General features: G+C 46.9%; 1 protein-coding gene across 1 annotated transcript in view; it reads left to right on the plus strand.

The window, feature by feature from the left end:
* Positions 1-26,313, plus strand: part of SUSD6 (sushi domain containing 6) — an 82,917-nt gene that overhangs the window by 48,467 nt on the left and 8,137 nt on the right. The window contains exons 3-4 of the mRNA XM_063948017.1: positions 25,857-26,054; positions 26,143-26,281. Of these exons, the coding sequence (XP_063804087.1) occupies positions 25,857-26,054; positions 26,143-26,281 (337 nt within the window). The remainder of the gene's footprint in view (positions 1-25,856; positions 26,055-26,142; positions 26,282-26,313) is intronic.

Raw genomic sequence — 26,313 nt, forward strand, 5'->3', positions numbered from 1 at the left:
TGTGTGGCCTCCACGTGCCTGTATGACCTCCCTACAACGCCTAGGCATGCTCCTGATGAGGTGGCGGATGGTCTCCTGAGGGAGCTCCTCCCAGACCTGGACTAAAGCATCCGCCAACTCCTGGACAGTCTGTGGTGCAACGTGGCATTGGTGGATGGAGCGGGACATGATGTCCCAGATATGCTCAATTGGATTCAGGTCTGGGGAACGGGCGGGCCAGTCCATAGCATCAATGCCTTCGTCTTGCAGGAACTGCTGACACACTCCAGCCACATGAGGTCTAGCATTGTCTTGCATTAGGAGGAACCCAGGGCCAACCGCACCAGCATATGGTCTCACAAGGGGTCTGAGGATCTCATCTCGGTACCTAATGGCAGTCAGGCTACCTTTGGCGAGCACATGGAGGGCTGTGCGGCCCCCCAAAGAAATGCTACCCCACACCATTACTGACCCACTGCTAAACCGGTCATGCTGGAGGATGTTGCAGGCAGCAGAATGTTCTCCTTGGCGTCTCCAGACTCTGTCACATGTGCTCAGTGAGAACCTGCTTTCATCTGTGAAGAGCACAGGGCGCCAGTGGCGAATTTGCCAATCTTGGTGTTCTCTGGCAAATGCCAAACGTCCTGCACGGTGTTAGGCTGTAAGCACAACCCCCACCTGTGGGCGTCGGGCCCTCATACCACCCTCATGGAGTCTGTTTATGATCATTTGAGTAGACACATGCACATTTGTGGCTTGCTGGAGGTCATTTTCCAGGGCTCTGGCAGTGCTCCTCCTGTTCATCCTTGCACAAAGGCGGAGGTAACGGTCCTGCTGCTGGGTTGTTGCCCTCCTACGGCCTCCTCCATGTCTCCTGATGTACTGGCCTGTCTCCTGGTAGCGCCTCCATGCTCTGGACACTACGCTGACGGACACGGCAAACCTTCTTGCCACAGCTCGCATTGATGTGCCATCCTGGATGAGCTGCACTACCTGAGCCACTTGTGTGGGTTGTAGACTCCGTCTCATACTACCACTAGAGTGAAAGCACCGCCAGCTTTCAAAAGTGACCAAAACATCAGCCAGAAAGCATAGGAGCTGAGAAGTGGTCTGCGGTCACCACCTGCAGAACAATTCCTTTATTGGGGGTGTCTTGCTAATTGCTTATAATTTCCACCGTTTGTCTATTCCATTTGCACAACAGCATGTGAAATTGATTGTCAATCAGCGTTGCTTCCTAAGTGGACAGTTTAATTTAACAGAAGTGTGATTGACTTGGAGTTAAATTGTGTTTAAGTGTTCCCTTTATTTTTTTGAGCAGTGTGTGTGTATGTATGTGTGTATATATATATATATATATATATATATGTGTGTGTATATATATATATATATATATATATATATATATGTATATATATATGTATATATATATATATATGTATGTATGTATATATATATGTATATATATATATGTATATGTATATATATATATATATATATATATATATATATATATATATATATATACATACATACATACATATACATTATAATAGTTTGTTACGTAGTTAAGGTTGAAAAAAGACAATTGTCCATCGAGTTCAACCTATAGTGCTATTTACAGATGATATCCTCGGATGCCATTTTCGGCTTAAAAATGTATCTAAACCTTTTTTGAACATCACGATAGATTCAGACATTACCACTTTCTCCGGCAGTGTGTTCCATAATCTAACCGCCCATACGGTAAAGAAACCCTTCCTTCGTTTGGTGTTGAACTCCCTCTCCACCAACTTTAAAGGATGACCTCGTGTCCTGTGTACAGTTCTCTCGATAAGTAAATCACCAGAAAGATCCCTATAAGGTCCCTTCATGTACTTGAAGATATTAATCATATCCCCCTCTCAGACGCCTTTTCTCTAGTGTAAACATTCCCAACTTAACTACCTTTTCCTCATATTCCAAGGACTCTAAACCTTTAATCAATTTAGTAGCTCTTTTCTGCACCTTTTCTAGTTCTACTATGTCTTTTTTATAATGAGGAGCCCAGAACTGTACACAGTATTCCAGACTGGGCCGTACCAGTGATTTATACAATGGCAGGATTACGCTTCCATCTCTAGTCTCTCTTCCCCGTTTTATGCATGCTAATACCCTATTGGCCTTCACTGCAGCATCCCGACGTTGGGCACTACTGCTAAGTCTATCATCTTTGTTCACCCCCAAATCCTTCTCCATTACTGACTTTCCAAGAATTACCCTATTCAATGTATAGGTTGCCTGTTCTTTTCTGATCCTGACATGCATTACTTTGCATTTCTCTATATTAAATCTCACACTCCACTTGGCTCTCCAAACCCCCAGTTTAGTTAAGTCGCTTTGAAGAGGGACCACATATTGATCTGATCTAATTATCCTACAGAGCTTAGTATCGTCTGCAAAAATTGATACCTTACTCTCGATACTGTTTACTATGTCATTTATAAATATGTTCAACAGTAAAGGTCCCAGCACAGATCCTTGTGGTACACCACTCAATACCTCAGTCCAACCTGAAAATGTTCCGTTGACTACCACTCGCTGTTTCCTATTAGCCAACCAATTTTTGATCCAAGTACAAATATTTTCACCAAGCCCAAGCTCCCTTAATATACAAAACAACCTTATGCGAGGAACTGTGTCGAAGGCTTTTGCAAAATCTAGAAAGACCACATCCACCGCATTACCCATGTCTAAGTTTGCACTCACTTCCTCGTAGAAGCTAATTAAGTTAGTCTGACATGACCTATTTTTTACAAAGCCATGCTGGTTCTTACACATTATGTTTGAGCATCCCAGATACTCCTGAATGCTATCCCTTAATATGCCTTCTAATATTTTTCCTAATATAGAAGTCAGGTTTACCGGTCTGTAATCTCCAGGATTAGATTTCATTCCCTTTTTTAAATAGTGGTACAACATCTGCAATACGCCAGTCCCTGGGAACTATGCCATTTGCTATTGAAGCGTTAAAGATTAAGTATAATGGCCTAGCTTACTCAGAGCTTGGCTCCATAAGAACCCTTGGGTGCAGTCCATCTGTTCCGGGATATTTATTAATCTTAATATTTTGTAATCGCTTCTGGATTTTCTGCTTCACTTAAATACGTTAAATAATCTTGGTAATTATACTTTGCACTAACTTCTTAAATTTCCTCCATATTTTCTCTATCGTCCTAAGTGGATGCTGGGGTTCCTGAAAGGACCATGGGGAATAGCGGCTCCGCAGGAGACAGGGCACAAAAGTAAAGCTTTTACAGGTCAGGTGGTGTGTACTGGCTCCTCCCCCTATGACCCTCCTCCAGACTCCAGTTAGATTTTTGTGCCCGGCCGAGAAGGGTGCAATCTAGGTGGCTCTCCTAAAGAGCTGCTTAGAGAAAGTTTAGCTAGGTTTTTTATTTTACAGTGATTCCTGCTGGCAACAGGATCACTGCAACGAGGGACAGAGGGGAGAAGAAGTGAACTCACCTGCGTGCAGGATGGATTGGCTTCTTGGCTACTGGACATGAAGCTCCAGAGGGACGATCACAGGTACAGCCTGGATGGTCACCGGAGCCACGCCGCCGGCCCCCTCACAGATGCTGAAGCAAGAAGAGGTCCAGAATCGGCGGCTGAAGACTCCTGCAGTCTTCTTAAGGTAGCGCACAGCACTGCAGCTGTGCGCCATTTTCCTCTCAGCACACTTCACACGGCAGTCACTGAGGGTGCAGGGCGCTGGGGGGGGGGCGCCCTGGGAGGCAAATGAAAACCTTTAAAAAGGCTAAAAATACCTCACATATAGCCCCAGAGGCTATATGGAGATATTTACCCCTGCCTAAATGTACTAAATAGCGGGAGACGAGCCCGCCGGAAAAGGGGCGGGGCCTATCTCCTCAGCACACGGCGCCATTTTCTGTCACAGCTCCGCTGGTCAGGAAGGCTCCCAGGTCTCTCCCCTGCACTGCACTACAGAAACAGGGTATAACAGAGAGGGGGGGCAAAATAAATGGCAATATATTAATATAAAAGCAGCTATAAGGGAGCACTTAATCATAAGGCTATCCCTGTCATATATAGCGCTTTTTGGTGTGTGCTGGCAGACTCTCCCTCTGTCTCCCCAAAGGGCTAGTGGGTCCTGTCTTCGTATAGAGCATTCCCTGTGTGTCTGCTGTGTGTCGGTACGTGTGTGTCGACATGTATGAGGACGTTATTGGTGTGGAGGCGGAGCAATTGCCAAATATGAGGATGTCACCTCCTAGGGGGTCGACACCAGAATGGATGCCTTTATTTGTGGAATTACGGGATAGCGTCAACTCGCTTAAGCAGTCGTTTGCCGACATAAGGCGGCCGGACACTCAATTAGTGCCTGTCCAGGCGCCTCAAACACCGTCAGGGGCTGTAAAACGCCCCTTGCCTCAGTCGGTCGACACAGACCCAGACACAGGCACTGATTCCGGTGGTGAAGGTGACGAATCAACCGTATTTTCCAGTAGGGCCACACGTTATATGATTTTGGCAATAAAGGAGATGTTACATTTAGCTGATACTACAGGTACCACTAAACAGGGTATTATGTGGGGTGTGAAAAAACTACCAGTAGTTTTTACCGAATCAGAAGAATTAAATGACGTGTGTGATGAAGCGTGGGGTGCCCCGATAAAAAACTGCTAATTTCAAAGAAGTTATTGGCTTTATACCCTTTCCCGCCAGAGGTTAGGGAGCGCTGGGAAACACCTCCTAGGGTGGACAAAGCGCTAACACGCTTATCAAAACAAGTGGCGTTACCCTCTCCTGAGACGGCCGCACTTAAAGATCCATCAGATAGGAGGATGGAAAATATCCAAAAAGGTATATACACACATGCAGGTGTTATACTACGACCAGCTATTGCGACTGCCTGGATGTGCAGTGCTGGGGTAGTTTGGTCAGAGTCCCTGATCGAAAATATTGATACCCTGGACAGGGACAATATTTTACTGTCGTTAGAACAAATAAAGGATGCATTTCTTTATATGCGTGATGCACAGAGAGATATCTGCACACTGGCATCACGGGTAAGTGCTATGTCCATTTCGGCCAGAAGAGCTTTATGGACACGACAGTGGACAGGCGATGCGTAGAGGAGTTATTTGGGGTCGGTCTATCGGATTTGGTGGCCACGGCTACGGCCGGGAAATCCACCTTTCTACCTCAAGTCACTCCCCAACAGAAAAAGGCACCGACCTTTCAACCGCAGCCCTTTCGTTCCTTTAAAAATAAGAGAGCAAAGGGCTATTCATATCTGCCACGAGGCAGAGGACGAGGGAAGAGACAGCAACAGGCAGCTCCTTCCCAGGAACCGAAGCCCTCCCCGGCTTCTACAAAAGCCTCAGCATGACGCTGGGGCTTCGCAAGCGGACTCGGGGGCGGTAGGCGGTCGTCTCAAGAATTACAGCGCGCAGTGGGCTCACTCGCAGGTAAATCCCTGGATCCTGCAGATAATATCTCAGGGGTACAGGTTGAAATTAGAGACAGAGCCACCTCGCCGTTTCCTGAAGTCTGCTTTACCAACGTCCCCCTCAGAAAGGGAGACGGTTTTGGAAGCCATTCACAAGCTGTATTCTCAGCAGGTGATAGTCAAGGTACCTCTTCTACAACAAGGGAAGGGGTATTATTCCACTCTTTTTGTGGTACCGAAGCCGGATGGCTCGGTAAGGCCTATTCTAAATCTGAAGTCCTTGAACCTGTACATAAAGAAGTTCAAGTTCAAGATGGAGTCACTCAGAGCAGTGATAGCGAACCTGGAAGAAGGGGACTTTATGGTATCCTTGGACATCAAGGATGCGTATCTCCACGTTCCAATTACCCCTCACACCAGGGGTACCTCAGGTTCGTTGTACAAAACTGTCACTATCAGTTTCAGACGCTGCCGTTTGGTTTGTCCACGGCACCTCGGGTCTTTACAAAGGTAATGGCCGAGATAATATTTCTTCTTCGAAGAAAAGGCGTATTAATTATCCCATACTTGGACGATCTCCTAATAAGGGCAAGGTCCAGAGAACAGCTAGAGATGGGTTTAGCACTATCTCAAGAGGTGCTAAAGCAGCACGGATGGATTCTGAATATTCCAAAATCCCAATTAATGCCGACAACTCGTCTGCTGTTCCTGGGGATGATTCTGGACACAGTTCAGAAAAAGGTTTTTCTTCCCGAAGAAAAAGCCAAGGAGTTATCTGACCTGGTCAGGAACCTCCTAAAACCAGGAAAGGTGTCTGTACATCAATGCACAAGAGTCCTGGGAAAAAATGGTAGCTTCTTACGAAGCAATCCCTTTCGGCAGATTCCATGCAAAGGGATCTGTTGGACAAATGGTCAGGGTCGCATCTTCAGATGCACCTGCGGATAACCCTGTCGCCGAGGACAAGGGTATCCCTTCTGTGGTGGTTGCAGGAGGCTCATCTATTGGAGGGCCGCAGATTCGGCATGCAGGATTGGATCCTGGTGACCACGGATGCCAGCCTGAGAGGCTGGGGAGCAGTCACACAGGGAAGAAATTTCCAGGGAGTGTGGTCGAGCCTGAAAAAGTCTCTTCACATAAGCATTCTGGAACTAAGAGCAATCTACAATGCTCTAAGCCAGGCGGAACCTCTGCTTCAAGGAAGACCGGTGTTGATCCAGTCGGACAACATCACGGCAGTCGCCCATGTAAACAGACGGGGCGGCACAAGAAGCAGGAGGGCAATGGCAGAAGCTGCCAGGATCCTTCGCTGGGCGGAGAATCACGTGATAGCACTGTCAGCAGTATTCATCCCGGGCGTGGACAACTGGGAAGCAGACTTCCTCAGCAGACACGACCTTCACCCGGGAGAGTGGGGACTTCATCCAGAAGTTTTCCACATGCTATTAAACCGTTGGGTAAAACCAATGGTGGACATGATGGCGTCTCGCCTCAACAAAACACTGGACAGGTATTGCGCCAGGTCAAGAGATCCGCAGGCAATAGCTGTGGACGCGCTGGTAACACCTTGGGTGTACCAGTCGGTATATGTGTTTCCTCCTCTGCCTCTCATACCAAAGGTATTGAGGATTATACGGCAAAGAGGAGTAAGACTAGTGGCTCCGGATTGGCCAAGAAGGACTTGGTACCCGGAACTTCAAGAGATGGTCACGGACGATCCGTGGCCTCTACTTCTGAGAAGGGACCTGCTTCAGCAGGGTCCTTGTCTTTTTCAAGACTTACCGCGGCTGCGTTTGACGGCATGGCGTTTGAATGCCAGATCCTAAAAGGAAAAGGCATTCCAGAAGAAGTCATTCCTACCTTGATAAAGGCAAGGAAGGAAGTCACCGCGAAGCATTATCGCCGTATTTGGCGAAAATATGTTGCGCGGTGCGAGCAGCGGAGTGCTCCGATGGAGGAATTTCAACTGGGTCGTTTTCCTACATTTCCTGCAATCAGGATTGTCTATGGGTCTCAAATTGGGATCTATTAAGGTTCAAATTTCGGCCCTATCAATATTCTTCCAAAAAGAATTGGCCTCAGTCCCTGAGGTCCAGATTTTTATCTAAGGAGTACTACATATACAGCCTCCTGTGGTGCCTAAGGTGGCACCGTGGGATCTAAATGTAGTTTTAGATTTCCTCAAATCCAATTGGTTTGAACCACTAAAGAATGTGGATTTAAATTATATCTCACATGGAAAGTGACTATGTTACTGGCCCTGGCTTCGGCCGGGAGAGTATCTGAACTGGCGGCTTTGTTTTATAAAAGCCCTTATTTAATTTTCCATTCGACATAGGGCAGAGCTGCGGACGCGTCCGCATTTTCTCCCTAAGGTGGTATCAGCGTTTCACCTGAACCAGCCTATTGTAGTGCCTGCGGCTACAGACGACTTGAAGGACTCCAAGTTGTTGGACGTTGTCAGAGCCTTAAAAATATACATTTAAAGGACGGCTGGAGTCAGAAAATCTGACTCGCTGTTTATACTGTATGCACCCAACAAGTTGGGTGCACCTGCTTCTAAGCAGTCGATTGCTCGTTGGATTTGTAACAAAATTCAACTTGTACATTCTGTGGCAGGCCTGCCACAGCCTAAATCTGTTAAGGCCCATTCCGCAAGGAAGGTGGGCTCATCTTGGGCGGCTGCCCGAGGGGTCTCGGCATTACAACTCTGCCGAGCAGCTACGTGGTCAGGGGAGAACACGTTTGTAAATTTTTACAAATTTGATACCCTGGCAAAGGAGGACCTGGAGTTCTCTCATTCGGTGCTGCAGAGTCATCCGCACTCTCCCGCCCGTTTGGGAGCTTTGGTATAATCCCCATGGTCCTTTCAGGAACCCCAGCATCCACTTAGGACGATAGAGAAAATAAGAATTTACTTACCGATAATTCTATTTCTCGGAGTCCGTAGTGGATGCTGGGCGCCCATCCCAAGTGCGGATTATCTGCAATACTTGTACATAGTTATTGTTAACTAATTCGGGTTATTGTTTAGGAAGCCATCTTTCAGAGGCTCCTCTGTTATCATACTGTTAACTGGGTTTAGATCACAAGTTGTACGGTGTGATTGGTGTGGCTGGTATGAGTCTTACCCGGGATTCAAAATCCTCCCTTATTGTGTACGCTCGTCCGGGCACAGTACCTAACTGGAGTCTGGAGGAGGGTCATAGGGGGAGGAGCCAGTACACACCACCTGACCTGTAAAAGCTTTACTTTTGTGCCCTGTCTCCTGCGGAGCCGCTATTCCCCATGGTCCTTTCAGGAACCCCAGCATCCACTACGGACTCCGAGAAATAGAATTATCGGTAAGTAAATTCTTATTTTCTTCTCTAGTGAAAACTGACTAGGTCGGTTTTAAGTGGTCCTATGGTGTCTTTTTATTTTTTTTATCCTTTTACCATTGATATACTTGAAAAAAATATTTGGGTTAGTTTTACTTTCCTTCGCAATTAGTTTTTAAATTTCTATTTTCGCTGCTCTAATTTCCTTTTTGCACAATTTATAACATTCTTTGTAGCAGCGGCAGCTCTCCTTACTCTCAACAGATTTAAAAGCTTTAAATGCTCGCCTTTTTCTGTCCATTAATAACTTAACCTTGTTATTTAGCCACATCAGTTTAAAATTGCTCCTTTTGCTTGCCAAGGGAATGTACTCGTGCATGAGCTTTTGCAGCAATATTTTAAAGGTATCCCACATCTCTGTAGTGTTCTTACCGTTAAAGATTTGGTCCTAATCTATACCCTTTATAGATTGCCTGAGCATAATAAAATTTGCTTTCCTAAAATTAAAGATTTTAGTCGAATCCATATAACGCTGTTTACTGTAACACAGTTCGAATGTCACCATATTATGATCGTTATTTGCCATCGGCTCCCTTACTTTAATGTTATATATTGCCTCCACATTATTTATCACCAGGTCCAGTGTGGTGTTATTCCTAGTAGGTTCCTTAATCATTTGGGACAGATAGTTATCTTTTAGTATGTTACAAAACCTATAACACCTAATAATATAAAAAATCAGTACCGGTTGAAGACCTTGTGGCGCCCAGGGTGAACATATCCTCTGGCGCAAGAGCCCCTAATGCACGTTATGGTACAACCCCTTATACACATTGCGCCTTATACACGTTACACTAGGTAGAGCCCCTCTAGAGAGAGTGTCATTGTGTTGGTAGCCCTGTCACTCAGCATCTCTCTGGTCTGGCTGGGGCACAGCCTTCAGGTCCTTTGTGCTGCTCTCCTGGGTTAGGCCAGGAACCCCCGCCAAGGGCCAGCTGGTTCAGTGTCGGTGTGAGGGTCCGAGCCCCAGCATTGGAGGAGGATAGGCCGGAGCAGGGGGCTTGCCTGTGGAATACCCCTGGCGGGTGCGAGGAGGTGGTGGAGTCGCGGCGCTTCTCCCGGCTTCTACAGCCACGAGGTTGGTGCCAGTCAGGGCCTGTTGGCTGCCTTGGGTGGATTGGAGTCTGTGGGGGTCTGATCCAGGATCTTAGCTTGGGGCTTTGCCGAGAAGGGAGGGGGATCCCCTGTGGGCTCTTTAATTTGGGACCGGTGGTGGGCAGGGTTCCCTCAAGACTGGTGCCGGGGGCCGGTGCCACCTGTGCAGCCATGGAGCAGTGTGATGAGCGTGGGGATGGAGTGTCATGACTCGACGGCATGCCCGGGTGAATTTTTTGCCAGCCTGTTCCTGCATTCAGTATGTAAGTCCAAGATGCAGGATATAACTGCGTTTTACCCTCTGTGGCCCACTGTCTGCATGCCCAATGGAGTTGTGTATCCCCTACTATTGTGGACATTAACAGGACAATATATGGTTGAATGCTGAACCTGTCATCTACTATATGTGTTTAGGGAGTTGTCCCTCTTGTTATATGGTTGTGCCTGTCGGAGAATATCTTTCTAGCTCTGATTTGCTCCCTACAAAAGGCCTATGACAGGTATATGTGTGATTGTATTGCACTAATGGGTGTAAAGGGCAGTACACACTAGGAGAGATGTGTGCTGAGCGATCTGTCACAGACCGCTTAGCACACATCTCTCCCCCCGCTCAGTACAGCGCGATGTGTGCTGAGCAAGGGGGACGGGAAGGACGCTCATTTCACCCAGCAGGTGAAATGAGCGTTGTGCTGGATCTAGTCAGATTGCTTAAGTGGGGTACACATGGAGAGATCCGTGTTTAAAATCTAACAATCTGACCAGATTGCTTAGATTTTGAGCACGGATCTGCCGTGTGTATGCCCTCCAGCAATAGCCGCGCATCGCTATCGCCGGTGCTAGATTGAGCCTGCATGCAGGCTCAATCTAGCGGGTCGCTCACTTCACCGAGACCCGTGGCCTCTACCTCTTCGCAAGGACCTTCTCCAACAAGGGTTGTTCATTTATCAAGACTTACCACGACTACTTTTGACGGCATGGAGGTTGAGCGTCAAATTCTAGCCTGGAAAGGGGTAACGTCTAAACATTACCACTGTATTTGGAAAAAATACGTCTCTTGGTGTGAGTACAGGATATTTCCTGCGGTGGAATTTCAACTGGGACGTTTTCTCATTTTTCTGCAGTCAGGTGCGGATGTGGGCCTACGTTTGGGCTTCATAATAGTCCAGATTTCGGCCTCATCCATTTTCTTCCAGAAACAATTGGCTTCTCTCCCTGAGGTTCAGACATTTTTGAAGGGTGTTCTGCACATCCAACCGCCCTTTGTGCCTCCTACGACACCTTGGGATCTCAATATGGTGTTACAGTTCCTGCAGTCAGAATGGTTTGAGCCTTTACAGGACGTTGACAGAGTTTTTTTTTACGTGGAAGGACGTCACGCTGTTGGCCTTGGCTTCTGCGAGGCATGTGTCGGAGCTGGGGGCGTTGTCTCACAAAAGCCCCTATTTGAATTTTCATGAAGATGGGGCTGAGCTCAGAACTCGTCAGCAATTTCTTCCAAAGGTGGTGTCTGCATTTCATATCAACCAACCTATTGTGGTTCCGGTGGTTACCGACACCTCTGCTACTTCAAAGTCTTTGGATGTTGTGAGGGCTTTGAAGATCTATGTGAAGCAGACAGCTTGTCACAAAAAATCTAACTCGGTGTTTGTTCTCTAAGATCCCAATAAAATTGGGTGTCCTGCTTCAAAACAGACAATTGCACGCTGGATCAGGCTTACTATCCAGCATGCTTATTCCATGGCAGGTTTGCCAATCTGTACAGGCCCACTCTACTAGATCGTGGGTTCTTCCTGGGCGGCTGCCCGGGGTGTGTCGGCTTTAAAGCTCTGCCGAGCAGCTACTTGGTCAGGTTCAAACACGTTTGCTAAGTTCTACAAGTTCGATACTTTGGCCTCTGAGTACCTGAAGTTTGGTTAATCAGTTCTGGAGGAACCTCCGCATTCTCCCACCCGGTTTGAGAGCTTTGGTACATCCCCATGGTACTAATGTGGACCCCGGTACCCTCTAAGATGTAAGAGAAAATAGGATTTTAATTACCTACTGGTAAATCCATTTCTTGTAGTCCATAGAGGATACTGGGCGCCCGCCTGGTGCTTCGTTTCTTCCTGCACTGTTACTTGGTTAAGTATTGTTGGTTCAGCGGTTGCTGTTCCTGGTTTAAAGTTTGGTTAGCTTGGCTTTCCTCTTGTTGTGTGTGCTGGTTCGGAATCTCACCACTATCCTCTTAAAACTTTCTCTCAAAGTATGTCAGTCTCCTCTGGCACAGTTTCCTAGACTGAGTCTGGTAGGAGGGGCATAGAGGGAGGAGCCAGCCCACACTATCAAATTCTTAAAGTGCACATGGCTCCTAGTGGACCCGTCTATACCTCATGGTACTAATGTGGACCCCAGTATCCTCTACGGACTACGAGAAAAGGATTTACCGGTAGGTAATTAAAATCCTATTTTTTCCATGTCGACCTAATGACCATGTTGAACTAATGACCCATACCCTTCGAAGATGGCTTGAATTTCCTGTTCTGCATTACAAGGTGACTCATATTTCGTTGAGCCCTGAAAATTCACCAGTGTCTGGTTATACATCCGGTATTGGTTGCTGTCTTTTCAGCATTTGTGACCAATGAATAAATACATTTATGAGAAGTACATGTTAATGCAAATTCTTAATGCAAATTCTTTACTTCACCTGAAAGTGTCAAAATTGGCTAATCTTCACATGAAATCACATTGTTTTTAAAAACCCTGGTTTTCCAATATACACTTAATAGTGTGGACTCTGCTGCTTTATAGTGGTGATAGCTGGGTTGGGTAGAAGGGTTAAGGCAGCCATTAGGTACTTCTGATGTCACTTGTTGGAATGGTCGACCATGTGCTTAGGAATGTTTTAAATAAATTGTAAGCATGACCTACAGATGTGTCCACTTATACATATCCTCAACCAAATAGCCCCATTTGGCGCACCATAAAATCTGCAACTAAAGCTGAGTACACACCTATGCGATCCCTGGCTGATCAGGTAAAACGCTCCCAATCAGCCAGGCTCTGTGTGTACCAAGCTGTGACCTCCTGTGAGGCGGGGGTAGCGGCTCCTCTATGGGTATCGGGGGGTCGGATGTGCAGCACATAAGATGCGACCTCCCGGTCCCAACTGTTGCAGGAGTGTTATAAGCCATTTATCGGCTAACGCTCCGGCATCGGTACAGAGTACACACCTACACAATCAACGGCCATTCACCCGATATCTGGGGAACGGACCGATCATTGTATAGGTGTGTACCAGGTTAAGCTGCGCCGTTTGTCTCTTTTGCTTTCCACAATTTGCGTCTTTTCCGCACTGCTAACGAGCAAAAAGCACGAGGTACCTGTATCCTGTACATGGCTTGCTATAGCGGTGTAAAAGGGGGGGGGGGGGGGGGGGGCTGGACTGCACATCCTATTACTAAAGATATTAGGAGGTGCTATCATGCTGAGGCTTCTAATACTCTGCTGGGGGAAGAGAGATGCAGATGCACACTCTCTGCACTAAGAACACTGATAGTAAAAATAATTTAAATAAACCCTCACAATTAACATGGAATATAATGGAAGTTCTTAGAACACATTTGCGAAAATATGCGGGCCCATGTACCGCGGCCAGGTGACTTCATCACATGGGTCCCTAACATTCCTAATACTATCCCATTCTATAAATTTATTCAGGACTTACCTCTAAATAAGGCCTTATCAATGTGTGATCTGAAATGCAGGAACCCAGCTAATTAAAACACCTGAGGGTGAATGGGAGGAGTGCCAATACCAGAGGAAGGAAGCCTTGTGTGAAAGATGCTAGTCCGAGAAAAAATAGGCAAGAGACCGGGTCTGATATAACTGAGGGGAAGCTGTCAGGATCCCGGCTGTCTGGAACCCGGCAGTCAGAATACCGACACCGGGATCCCGACACTAGTCTGAATGCCGACCACCAGCATCCAGAAAGGGAGCAAAAACCCGGCGCCGTAGTCCCGCCATCCGGGATCCCGAGCGAGGAAACATCACAGTGCTTCAGAGGTAAGCCGCGGGGTGGGGGAAGGTTAGGTTTAGGCTGCATCCTGGGGGGGGGTTAGGGTTAGGCTGTGTGTAGGGGGGGTTAGAGTTAGGCACCCCCCTTGAGGGTTAGGGTTGGACTACAGGGTGGGGGGCATAGTTTTAGGCACAGAGGGGGGAGGTTAGGGTTAGGCTGCGGGTAAGGAGGGTTAAAGGGGTGGGGAGAGGGTAGAACACCCTTTACTCACCCCTGTCTGTATTTTCAACTTCGGTATCCCAGCGTCGGTATTTCGAACATCGGGATCTCATACTGATCCCAACTAAGGTGCATCATGCACTTCGCCAAGCAGATTCATGCACGTTTGTGAGAAAAGTATGAATACTAAGGGGCCCATTTATCAACGAGTTTTGTCTTATGCAACGAGTTTTAAAACTTGTTGCGTTTGATAAATGGTGCTGCAGCCAATAAGCTCCCAACTGTCATTTTTCAAACACATGACAGTTAGGAGCTGATTGGCTGGAGCACCGTTTATCATGCGCAACGAGTTTTAAAACTTGTTGCATATGATAACATTTGTTGATAAATAGGCCCCTAAGTCCTCAGTACTCTACACATCTGTTATGTGGCTACGGTGTGAAGAAGATACAAAACTTTGAAACTAGCCGTCTGTGGTGTGGCTTCTGTGTCGCGCCAAGCGTCTCGCACCATGTAGCACAAGAGATATAAGTGTGTAAGAACAAACACTTCTGTTATACCAGTGTTTCCTACTTGTTTGTTGCTCAGTTGCCTTTTGCATTAAAGCCATGGTAAAACTTGCATTCTTTTTAATTTTAATCATCTTTCCTGTTCTGTTATGTTATGCCTTATTCCCACCCACGCTGCTCTACTTCTCCACATGTGGTTTGTCAGTTATTATTTTCCTATCTCATGACTGTACCCACACTAGCCGTGTGTATACGTTTTCAGTTTGACCTTTTTAATGCTTCTAAAAACAAGAATAAGGTGTGTGGGAAAGAGGGGGGGGGGGGGGGGAGGGAGAAGACAATCTGTATTACTGTAGTACCTAGTAAGTCTTTTAATCACCAACGTAAAATTGCTGATTTTGCAAGCTTTGCATATGATGTGTTATCAGAATATTGCACGTGGTCCTATAGACAGTGCATTGTGGCATAAGGTATGAAACTGCAACACAACTTCCATTAGTATATCATGGGCCTTTCAAAGTCTAGATTTCTTTACTCACATGGGCCCCCGGTGCAGTGTCATAGCCTGCAGCTTAATGCCCACTAGAGCACTTGTCCCTGATTCTGAGTTGAATGCATTCCGCTGATATCTGCATATGCGCCATATGCACACAGATTGAGATTGAAAAGGTGGGGTAACTGGACAGCGACCATGTGATGGTTCAGAACTGATCCATCTCATGGGACCGTAGTGGACATGTGTGAGCCGACCACAATGCTCGTTTGTGATGTGCGGATTGAGAGAGGGTGCCACAGAGTGATGTTTTGCATACAGCAGTGTCACCGAGAAGAAGAGGAGCAAGAGCACTTTGCCTGGGCTTGTTGGAGAGGGAAGCCTTCACCATTAACACTTCAGAGAGGAGACCAGAGCAGCAGCAGCAAGCAGTCTCCTCTCTCCCTGCATGATGTGATGTGCAGAGTGGGGGGGAGCAGTCTCGCAGATCCCTCTGTGCATCGCACGGTGCAGAGTAACTTTGCACAATCTGTTTAGTCGGACCTAGCCACGCTTCGCTTATTTGGCCATGCCATCCACAGAACCTGGGCCCATCCTTCATATCGATTGCCCTGGCAGCATGGAGTGGGTTCAGTTCCTGCTACTAATGATGTTTGCTGTTGATAGATAGAAGCCGGGCCAGCCTTTGCATGCAGATGCGCAGATAATCTGCATCGATTGTCATTAGTGTTATGGTTCTGCAGCCTTACGGACAAGCAGTCGCAGATTTGTCCTACTCAGAATCGGCACCGATATTTGGTTTTATAAATTTATGATTTTATTTTTAATTAAAGTAATGCACAGAAAACACCCTGTAACTAGAAGTTTCTACTTGTCTTACAGTGCCCTGTGTTCTAAATAACCCCCTATTGCTTTTAAGTTCATAAATATTTAGGGGTTGATATTCATTGTCATTCAGTTATGTCAGTATGTGCGCTATGTAGGAGCGTATGGTTTCATCATCTTTCCTGATTTTTATTTCTTAATTTCTCCCTTCTCCTACAATTACTACACACAATTTGAATTTCATGTTAATTTCTTGAACTCTCAATATTGCTTATGTAGAGAGATTTCGTTGTTGAATGACACCTGAAATCTAATTCCTCTGTGAAGCTTGATAGAACCTGGGAGAAAGAGGGAACAGAGCAGGACCTTCATCCCGCTGCTTTCCCCGCCACTGCAGCTGTGTTTATAAGGCGTGGAATGCAGCTCAGCGAGGTTCTTGATCTGATCTTCTGCTTATACAGTGAGAGTAGAAGCAGATCCAGTATGGATTATTAGGGAGGAAATGGAAATAGAGCTTCATTAGCACTACAATTATTTGAACCTAGCCCTGGGATTCGGAGAGGGGCGGGGCTGGTCCCTCTTTCTCTCTCCCTCCCCCATCCCTAGGCCCTTCTCCTTCTCACTCCCTTCCATGTCCCTTCTCTATATCCCTTTCTATGTGTGTGTGTGTGTGTGTGTGTGTGTGTGTGTGTGTCCCTCTCCCTCTCTCTCTCTCTCTCTCTCTCTCTCTCCCTCTCTCCCTCTCTCTCTCTCTCTCCCTCTCTCTCTCTCTCTCTCCCTCCCTCCCTCTCTCTCTCTCTCTCTCTCTCTCTCTCTCTCTCTCTCTCTCTTTCTCCCTCTCTCTCCCTTTCTCCCTCTCTCTCTCTCCCTCTCTCTCCCTTCCATCTCTTCTTTCTCTCCATTCCGAGTCACTTCTCTCTCTTGGGGTATCCTATTAGCCACATTTAATTTTTCAGCTGTAAAAATGGGCTTACAATTTTAGATCCCTACCGAAAACACATGGGATCTGTGATAAATTCCTGTGGACCCATGTGTTTTCCCATCTCCGAGGGCTGATTATCAGGGATTATACGTGCCTGGTATCGGAGCTAATTGGATAGCCCCCGGCAAATCCACTAGCTGCAAAAAATCACCATGGCTAATTGGATACCGCCCAACTGTCTATCTCTCTCTCCCATGTCCCTAATCTCTCCCTCTCCAAATGCTGCTACTGTATTAACAGAATAAATCTCAATTTTACTGGAATGGATATATCTCCCTGGCATACAGAAAATGCCATATTTAGGTGTATCGTGGGAATAACCCCCCCCCCCTGTTGCTGTATGAGAAACTACTACTTTGTAACTGTCCAGCAAATGACCTCATGTGGCTGCAGTTTCCTTTACAGCCAACTGTGATGCTCCGTGTGCTCTAGTATGACATAGACATGTATCCATACGACAAAATGAATAGTACATAAAATTTTAGGGAATTTCTCTGACGTCCTAGTGGATGCTGGGTACTCCGTAAGGACCATGGGTACTCCGTAAGGACCATGGGGAATAGACGGGCTCCGCAGGAGACTGGGCACTCTTTAAAGAAAGATTAGGTACTATATCTGGTGTGCACTGGCTCCTCCCTCTATGCCCCTCCTCCAGACCTCAGTTAGTATCTGTGCCCGGCCAGAGCTGGATGCACCCTAGGGGCTCTCCTGAGCTTCCTAGAAAAGAAAGTATTTGTTAGGTTTTTTATTTTCAGTGAGATCTGCTGGCAACAGACTCACTGCTACGTGGGACTGAGGGGAGAGAAGCGAACCTACCTGCTTGCAGCTAGCTTGGGCTTCTAAGGCTACTGGACACCATTAGCTCCAGAGGGATCGAACACAGGCCCAGTCCTCGGTCGTCGGTCCCGGAGCCGCGCCGCCGTCCCCCTTGCAGAGCCAGAAGAACCGAAGAGAAGTTGAAAATCGGCGGCTGAAGACTCCAGTCTTCATTAAGGTAGCGCACAGCACTGCAGCTGTGCGCCATAGCTCCCTTAGCACACCACACACTCCGGTCACTGATGGGTGCAGGGCGCTGGGGGGGGGGGGCGCCCTGGGCAGCAAATTAGATTACCTTTTGGCAATAAAAACACACATAATACAGTCTAGTACTGTATATGTGTGTAAACCCCCGCCATTAAAGTACATAAAAGGACAGAAGCCCGCCGCTGAGGGGGCCGGGCCTTCTTCCTCAGCACACCGGCGCCATTTTCTCTTCTCAGCTGGAAGGAAGCTCCCCAGGCTCTCCCCTGCAGTATCCTGGTACACAAAGGGTAAAAAAGAGAGGGAGGGCACATAAATTTAGGCGCAAAACTGTGTATATAAGCTGCTTTAGGGGAAAAATCACTCAGTATAGTGAACATCCCTGTATTATATAGCGCTGTGGTGTGTGCTGGCATACTCTCTCTCTGTCTCTCCAAAGGGCCTGGTGGGGGAACTGTCTTCAAATAGAGCATCCCCTGTGTGTGTGTTGTGTCGGTACGCGTGTGTCGACATGTCTGAGGTAAAAGGAGGTGATAGAGCGGATATGTGTGTGGGAGGGTGTCTCCGTCGACAACGCCGACACCTGTTTGGATATGTGTAAGTGCTGGGGTAAAATTATTGTACAAAAGGTTAGGGAACAGAAAGGAAATCTACCCTGGTCTGTCCCTATGTCACAGAGTCCTTCAGAGTCTCTCTATGCTCACTATCCAAAATAACAAACACTGGTATCGACACGGAGTTTAACTCCACTGTCGACTAAGATAATGCAAAGTTACAGCCAAGAGGGCTAAAAGATATTCAATATATGATTATTGGAATAAAAGATGATTTGCATATCACTGATGACTCATCTGTCCCTGACACGAGAGTACACATGTTAAGGGGAAGAATGCTGAGGTAAATTTCCCTCCTCTCATGAGGAAAAAGAGCGGGAATCTCCAGACAAGAGATGGCAGCTTCCCACAAGAGAATTCTCAGGCTGTATCCTTTCCCCACTAGGGCCAGGATGTGTTGAGAATCTTCCCCTTGGGTGTCCTGTTTGCGCTAGCTATTCTCAGGGATCCTGCAGATAGTGTGCACATTCTAGTATACTACCCAGACCGGCGATTGTGTCGGCATGGGTTTATAGCGCTGTGGCAGCGTGGACAGGTACGTTATCAGCAGAGATTGAGACCCTAGTATGCATATAAATATTTTAAGATGCTGTCTTAAGTGATAGATATATAATTATAAAGCATGCCCAAAGGGACATGAGTATACTGGGTCCTAGAGTCAAAAGCTATGTCGATTTCTGCTTGACGTGTCCTGTAGAATATACATTGGACAGATGATGCCGACTTAAGAGGCATATGGAAGGCTGAGGATTGTGTGGAGAAAGGTTCTCTGGCCTGGTCTCCACAGCTATAGTTGGTAATTCTGCTAGTTTGCCCTATATTCCTGCACAGCCTGGGAAAGCACGACATTATTAAATGCAGCTTTTCGAATAAAGAAACAAGAAAGTCTGAGGTGCGTCCTTTCTTGTCAGAGCCGGGGGCAGAGGAAAGAAGCTGTACAACACAGCTAGTCCCCAGGAACAGAAGTCCTCCCCGGCCTCTACAAAAATCCACCGCATGTCGCTGGGGCTCCACAGGTGGAGCTAGGCCCGGTGGGGACACGCCTTCGTAAGTTCAGCCACAAGTGGGTTCACTCCCTGTTAGATCCCTGGGCAATAGAAATTGTGTCGCAGGGATACAGGCTGGACTGGGAGAAGATGCCCCCTCACCGAGGACCCGGCGGGCTTCCCCCCAAGAGAGGGAGCCAGTGTTAACTGCAATTCGTAAATTGTATCTTCAACAGGTGGTGGTCAAGGGTCCCCTCCTTCAACAAGAGGGTGTTATTATTCGACCATGTTATAATCCCGAAACCAGACGGTTCGGTTAGACCCATATTGAATTAAAATCCCTGAACATATACCTGAAAAGGTTCAAGTTCAAGATGGAATCGCTAAGAGCGGTCATTGCAAGCCTTCATGTCCCCATTTATCCACCTCATCAGGCGTACCTCAGAATTGCGGTACGGGATTGTCATTACCAATTTCACCAAGGTAATGGAGGATATGATGGTGATCCTGCGGAAGCAAGGTGTCACTATTATCACATACTTGGATGATCTCCTCATAAAAGCGAGATCAAGAGAGCAGTTGCTGGACAGCGTATCACCTTCTCTGGAAGTGAAACGGCAACACGACTGGATTCTATATATTCCGAAGTCGCAGTTGGTTCCTACAGCTCATCTGCCTCGCCTAGGCATGATCCTAGACACAGACCAGAAAAGGGTTTATCTCCCGATAGAGAGAGCTCAGGAGCTCATGACACTGGTCAGGAATCTATTGAAAACCAAAACAGGTGTCAGTGCATCACTGCACTCGAGTCCTGGGAAGGATGGTGGCATCATACGATGCCATCCCCTTCGGCTGGTTCCATGCAAGGACAATGGAACTTACTGGACAAGTGGTCCGGATCACATCTTCAGATGCATCGGTTAATCACCCTATCTCCCAGGGCCAGGGTGTCTCTCCTGTGGTGGCTGCGGAGTGCTCACCTTCTCGAGGGCCGCAGATTCGGCATTCAGGACTGGGTCCTGGTGACCAAGGATGCAAGCCTCCGAGGGTGGGAGGCAGTTACACAGGGAAGAAAATTCCAAGGTTTGTGGTCAAGCCAACAGACTTGCCTTCACATCAATATCCTGGAACTAAGGGCCATATACAACGCCCTAAGTCAAGCGGAGTTCCTGCTTCGCAACCAACCGGTTCTGATCCAGTCAGACCGCAGGGGCTCATGTAAACCGCCAAGGCGGCACAAGGAGCAGGGTGGCGAGGGTAGAAGCCACCAGAATTCTTCGCTGGGCGGAGAATCAAGTAAGCGCACTGTCAGCAGTGTTCATTCCGGGAGTGGACAACTGGGAAGCAGACTTCCTCAGCAGGCACGACCTCCACCCGGGAAAGTGGTGACTTCATCAGGAAGTCTTCACGCAGTTTTGCAAATTGATGGGAACTGCCTCAGGTGGACTAGATGGCGTCCCACCTCAATAAAAAGATAAAAAAGGTTTTACGCTGGGTCAAGGGACTCTCAGGCGATAGCTGTGGTCGCACTAGTAACACCGTGGGTGTTCCAGTCGGTCTATGTATTCCCTCCTCTTCCTCTCAGACCCAAGGGCTGAGAATTGTAATAAAAGGAGGAGTGTGAACAATATTCTTTGCTCCGGATTGGCCAAGAAGTACTCGGTACCCGGAACTGCAAGAAATGCTCTCAGAGGACCCATGGCCTCTGCCTCTCAGACAGGACATGTTGCAACAGGGGCCCTGTCTGTTCCAAGACTTACCGCGGCTGCGTGGGACGGCATGGCGGTTGAACGCCGGATCCTAGCAGAAAAGGGCATTCCGGATGCAGTTATTCCTACGCTGATAAAGGCTAGGAAAGACGTGACAGCAAGACTTTTTCACTGTATATGGCGAAAATAGGTTGCTTGGTGTGTGGCCGGGAAGGCCCTACAGAGGAATTCCAGCGGGGTCGATTCCTGCACTTCCTACAGTCAGGAGTGACTATGGGCCTAAAATTAGGATCCATAAAGGCCAAGATTTCGGCCCTATCCCTTTTTCTCTCAAAAAGAACTGGCTTCACTGCCTGAAGTTCGGACGTTGTTACAGGGGTGCTGCATATTCAGCCCCTTTTGTGCCTCCAGTGGCACCTTGGGATCTTAACGTGTGTTGGATTCCTAAAATCCCACTGGTTTGAGCCACTTAAGACCGTGGAGTTAAAATATCTTGCGTGGAAAGTGGTCATGCTTTTGGCCTTAGCTTGGACTAGGCGTGTGTCAGAATTGGCGGCTTTGTCATGTAAAAGCCCATATCTGATCTTCCATATGGAAAGGGCAGAATTGAGGACTCGTCCCCAATTTCTCCCTAAGGTGGTATCATCGTTTCATTTGAACCAACCTATTGTGGTGCCTGCGGCTACTAGGGACTTGGAGGATTCCAAGTTGCTGGACGTTGTCCGGGCCCTGAAAATCTATGTTTCCAGGACGGCTAGAGTCAGAAAAACTGACTCGCTGTTTATCCTGCATGCACCCAACAAGCTGGGTGCTCCTGCTTCAAAGCAGACTATTGCTCGCTGGATCTGTAGCACGATTCAGTTTGCGCATTCTGCGGCTGGACTGCCGCATCCTAAGTCAGTGAAAGCCCATTCCACAAGGAAGGTGGGCTCTTCTTGGGCGGCTGCCCGAGGGGTCTCGGCTTTACAACTTTGCCGAGCTGCTACTTGGTCGGGTTCAAACACTTTTGCAAAATTCTACAAGTTTGATACCCTGGCTAAGGGAGGACCTTGAGTTTGCTCATTCGGTGCTGCAGAGTCATCCGCACTCTCCCGCCCGTTTGGGAGCTACGGGAGTACCCAGCATCTGGGAGTACCCAGCATCCACTAGGACGTCAGAGAAAATAAGAATTTACTCACCGGTAATTCTATTTCTCGTAGTCCGTAGTGGATGCTGGGAGCCCGTCCCAAGTGCGGACTTTCTGCAATACGTGTATATAGTTATTGCTTAAATAAAGGGTTATTGTTATGAGCCATCTATTACATGAGGCTCAGTTGTTATTCATACTGTTAACTGGGTATAGTTATCACAAGTTGTACGGTGTGATTGGTGTGGCTGGTATGAGTCTTACCCTGGATTCCAAATCCTTTCCTAGTAATGTCAGCTCTTCCGGGCACAGTTTCATTAACTGAGGTCTGGAGGAGGGGCATAGAGGGAGGAGCCAGTGCACACCAGATATAGTACCTAATCTTTCTTTTAAGAGTGCCCAGTCTCCTGCGGAGCCCGTCTATTCCCCATGGTCCTTACGGAGTACCCATGGTCCTTACGGAGTACCCATGGTCCTTACGGAGTACCCAGCATCCACTACGGACTACGAGAAATAGAATTACCGGTGAGTAAATTCTTATTTCTTGCAATCCATACTCTTCTAGTACCCCTTTCACACCGCACAAGTAACCTGGTATAGACCGGTTATATTGCCGGGTCAACACGGGTCGCTGTGCGGTGTGAAAAGGCCCATGGCGAATTCCGGGGTCGCCTGACCCGGTAATTCAACCTGGGAATAAAGCAATTTTATTCCCGGTTTGAATACCGGGTCAGTGCCAGTGTGAACTGGTTGCCGGGTCGGGATGGCAGCGTGTAGGGTCAAATGTCTGGTCCCACCTGGTAAGGATCCGTTTCCAATTGCCGGCTGGGACCCGGCATTTGCGATGTGAAAGGGGTGTAGGAAGTCGCATGAAATAATCACTGTATGATGTTAGTCTATATTCTAGAAGAAGAAAAATAGCCAATTGTGAAAGAAGGGCAATATTTTAAATCTGGTCCCTTTTTAAGATATACAAACAATGGAAGCATAGTGTATAATATTCTTGTTTCAGAGAGTTTGGCATAGCAGCAGGTGTCCTTGTCTGATGTTGTTCCGCATCATAAGAAAACATAAATGTTTAATTTGGGTGGAGTTTTATCAAAGCTTGGAGAGAGATAACGTACCAACCAATCCGCTCCTAACTTTCATTGTACAAACACACCTTATAACTTGACAGAAGCTAATTGGATGGTATTTTATCTCTCTCCACTCTATTGATATATCGCCCTCTTAGTGTATGTATAAATTGAATATGCTTTTTCCATTTTATAGACTATGCTAGATAAATGTCAGAAGCTGCCTTGTTTGCTATGGGCAACTTCTCTGCTTTCTCTCGCCAAGGTTTGATACATCTCCCCTACAATATATGGCATAGCCACAGAGAGGAAACAATTTCTCAATGATGTAATTAGTCAGGGAAATGAATGGCTAGAGTTATGAAATTCTATTCTTAACAGATCTCTGGTGTAATGGGTTTCCTAATACATCCGATTAGTGACCGTTGCTAATTGAGCCTCAATTAGAAGTACTGTACCAGTTATCTATGTTGAGTAATCAAATCATGAATATATAGAGATATATCAGAAATATAAATTCTCTCACGCACGCACGCACGCACGCACGCACACACACACACACACACTAACACACACTAACACACTCGCATACAAAATGGACACAGTTAATTTCCGGCCCATAGAACTTGTGCGTGGGTTGTAGTGAAGGTCCCTCTGTAGATGATGAACACTCTGCAGTAAGATCACTACTTCTGCCACTTCTCACCACAAGAATTTGGCCGGGACATAGACACTTTTGTTTGGGATATTTTTGTGTGGCAATGAAAGTACATTTTTGTGACTGGTATAACTCGTGTCTTTGGTGGCTCTGTGCAAACCTCTGTCCCCCTCCCTTTTCTGTCATGTCTGGTGGATAGGACTGTTCATACAGCTTGTCATCTCGCTCCCTGCCCCCTCATCTAGTTTGTTTTTGTGTGTGTGGTTTCCTGCCGTTATTGATGTTCTGTCTCAGCTGCTGGAACCACATAAATGTTCTCCTGAGAAGCTGTAACTCTGTGCAGCCTCTAGTAGAGATCACTGTATGTTCTTAGCTGTTCCAGCCACGTGGACAGCAAACTCTAAATATGGAGTCCTGAGGGAACAGACCATCTGCTGTGAGACATGAGAAAGATTTGTTGCAAATCTTCTTGCCTTGACTTGCTCACTTTATTTATTTTTTCATTCTGGAATTCCTCATCTATGCAGCCTTCTTATGTTATTTAACAGTCGCAACTGTAATAAGTATAAACTTGTCCTCATTGTACTAGTGTACCTTGTGACTGGCAGTATATTATATGTTTTATGGACCGGTATTTGATGTAAATCCAGCTGTTGCTCTCTCCCCTTGGACCATAGTGATAACATATACAACATATACCAGACATCTGTACAGTTCAGTTGACACATACGTGTATCTCAACAAACATTTAGATGCAATTATAATAAGATACTACGGGGTATATTCAATTGAAGTTGAAAACTGCAGTCTGTCGAAAAGACGGTAGTTTTCGACGAAGCACGTGGATCGGCGGAATAGCTGCCGATCCAAGTGCTTGTATCGAAATCGGTTTTGGTCCCCTTTTCGACCATCTCAGTCCGACATCAAATGATGTCGGACTCAGATGCGCACCCAGAGGAGGAGTGGGGGGAGAGCAGCGGGGACAGCCGGCGGGCATACAGGGGAGATCAGCGCTACAGTAGCGCTGCAGCAGGATGTTACACAGCCGCGCCGCTCACGCCAGCTTCCACCCGGCTCCCGCACACCTGCTTGAGCCGGGTGGACACTGAAAAAGTCGAATTGAGATGAGATCGAATTGGGGTTGTCGGATCCATTCCGACAAATACATGTCGGAATGGATCCGACTTTAATTGAATATACCCCTATGGGGGAAATTCACTTGCCATGTAAACAAGTACTTCAGGCTCAAGAGTGAAATATTAAAAGAAAAGATGGACATGCTTGTGGTGAATATATTTCTGCTCTAGTTTACTCGCTATGGAAAATGTTTCAATTTGCAAAGCTCTCACTGCACCCATGGCAGGGAATCCTGTGTCTTCTCTTTGTCTAATACTTTTTTTTTTTTTTTTTTTAAATAAAATTCTGCAGCAATTTAATATTGGTTTTTCAAACAAAGGTGATTTTGTATTGCAGAGCCCGATAGCAGGCCTGGCCAACCTGTGGCTCTCCAGCTGTTGTAAAACTACAAGTCCCATCATGCTTTGCCACAGTTTTGCTATTAGGGAATGCTAAAACTGTGGCAGGGCATGCTGGGATGTGTAGTTTCACAACATCTGGAGAGCCACAGGTTGGCCAGGCCTGCCCTATAGGGTTGTGTATTTCATGTAAAACCTTCTGTGCTTCCATGCGATATTCATTTCTTTTCTTTTTTTTTTGTTTTCTCTACCACATAGAGTGTCCCCCTCCTCCGGAGCCAGAGAATGGTGGATTCATTTGTCACCCCCCACACTGTGAGAAGCCCTTCACCTCTGGCAGTGTCGTAGAGTACTTCTGTGCTGAGGGGTACATGCTGAAAGGGGACTACAAATACCTCACATGCAAGAACAGGGTTTGGAACCCACCTATGGGTGTTAGCTGCAGACTGAGCCAAGGTGAGTGCTAATTTGGACCTGTCTATGTAGGTAGTATCATGACTCTGTTCAGTGCAGTTCTAATTTCTTTTCTTTTATTTTCTTTTAGAAACCAGCAAAAATACCAGCATTGGAGTTTCAACACTATCCATTGTTGCCTCAACGGCCAGCTCTGTGGCCTTGATACTGCTGCTTATTGTCCTATTTGTGCTATTACAGCCCAAAATCAAATCATTTCACCACAGCAGGTGAGAGATAGAATGACCTTTAATAGTCTGTG

This window comes from Pseudophryne corroboree, chromosome 12, assembly GCF_028390025.1.
Source record: "Pseudophryne corroboree isolate aPseCor3 chromosome 12, aPseCor3.hap2, whole genome shotgun sequence".
NCBI classification, from domain to species: Eukaryota; Metazoa; Chordata; class Amphibia; order Anura; family Myobatrachidae; genus Pseudophryne; species Pseudophryne corroboree.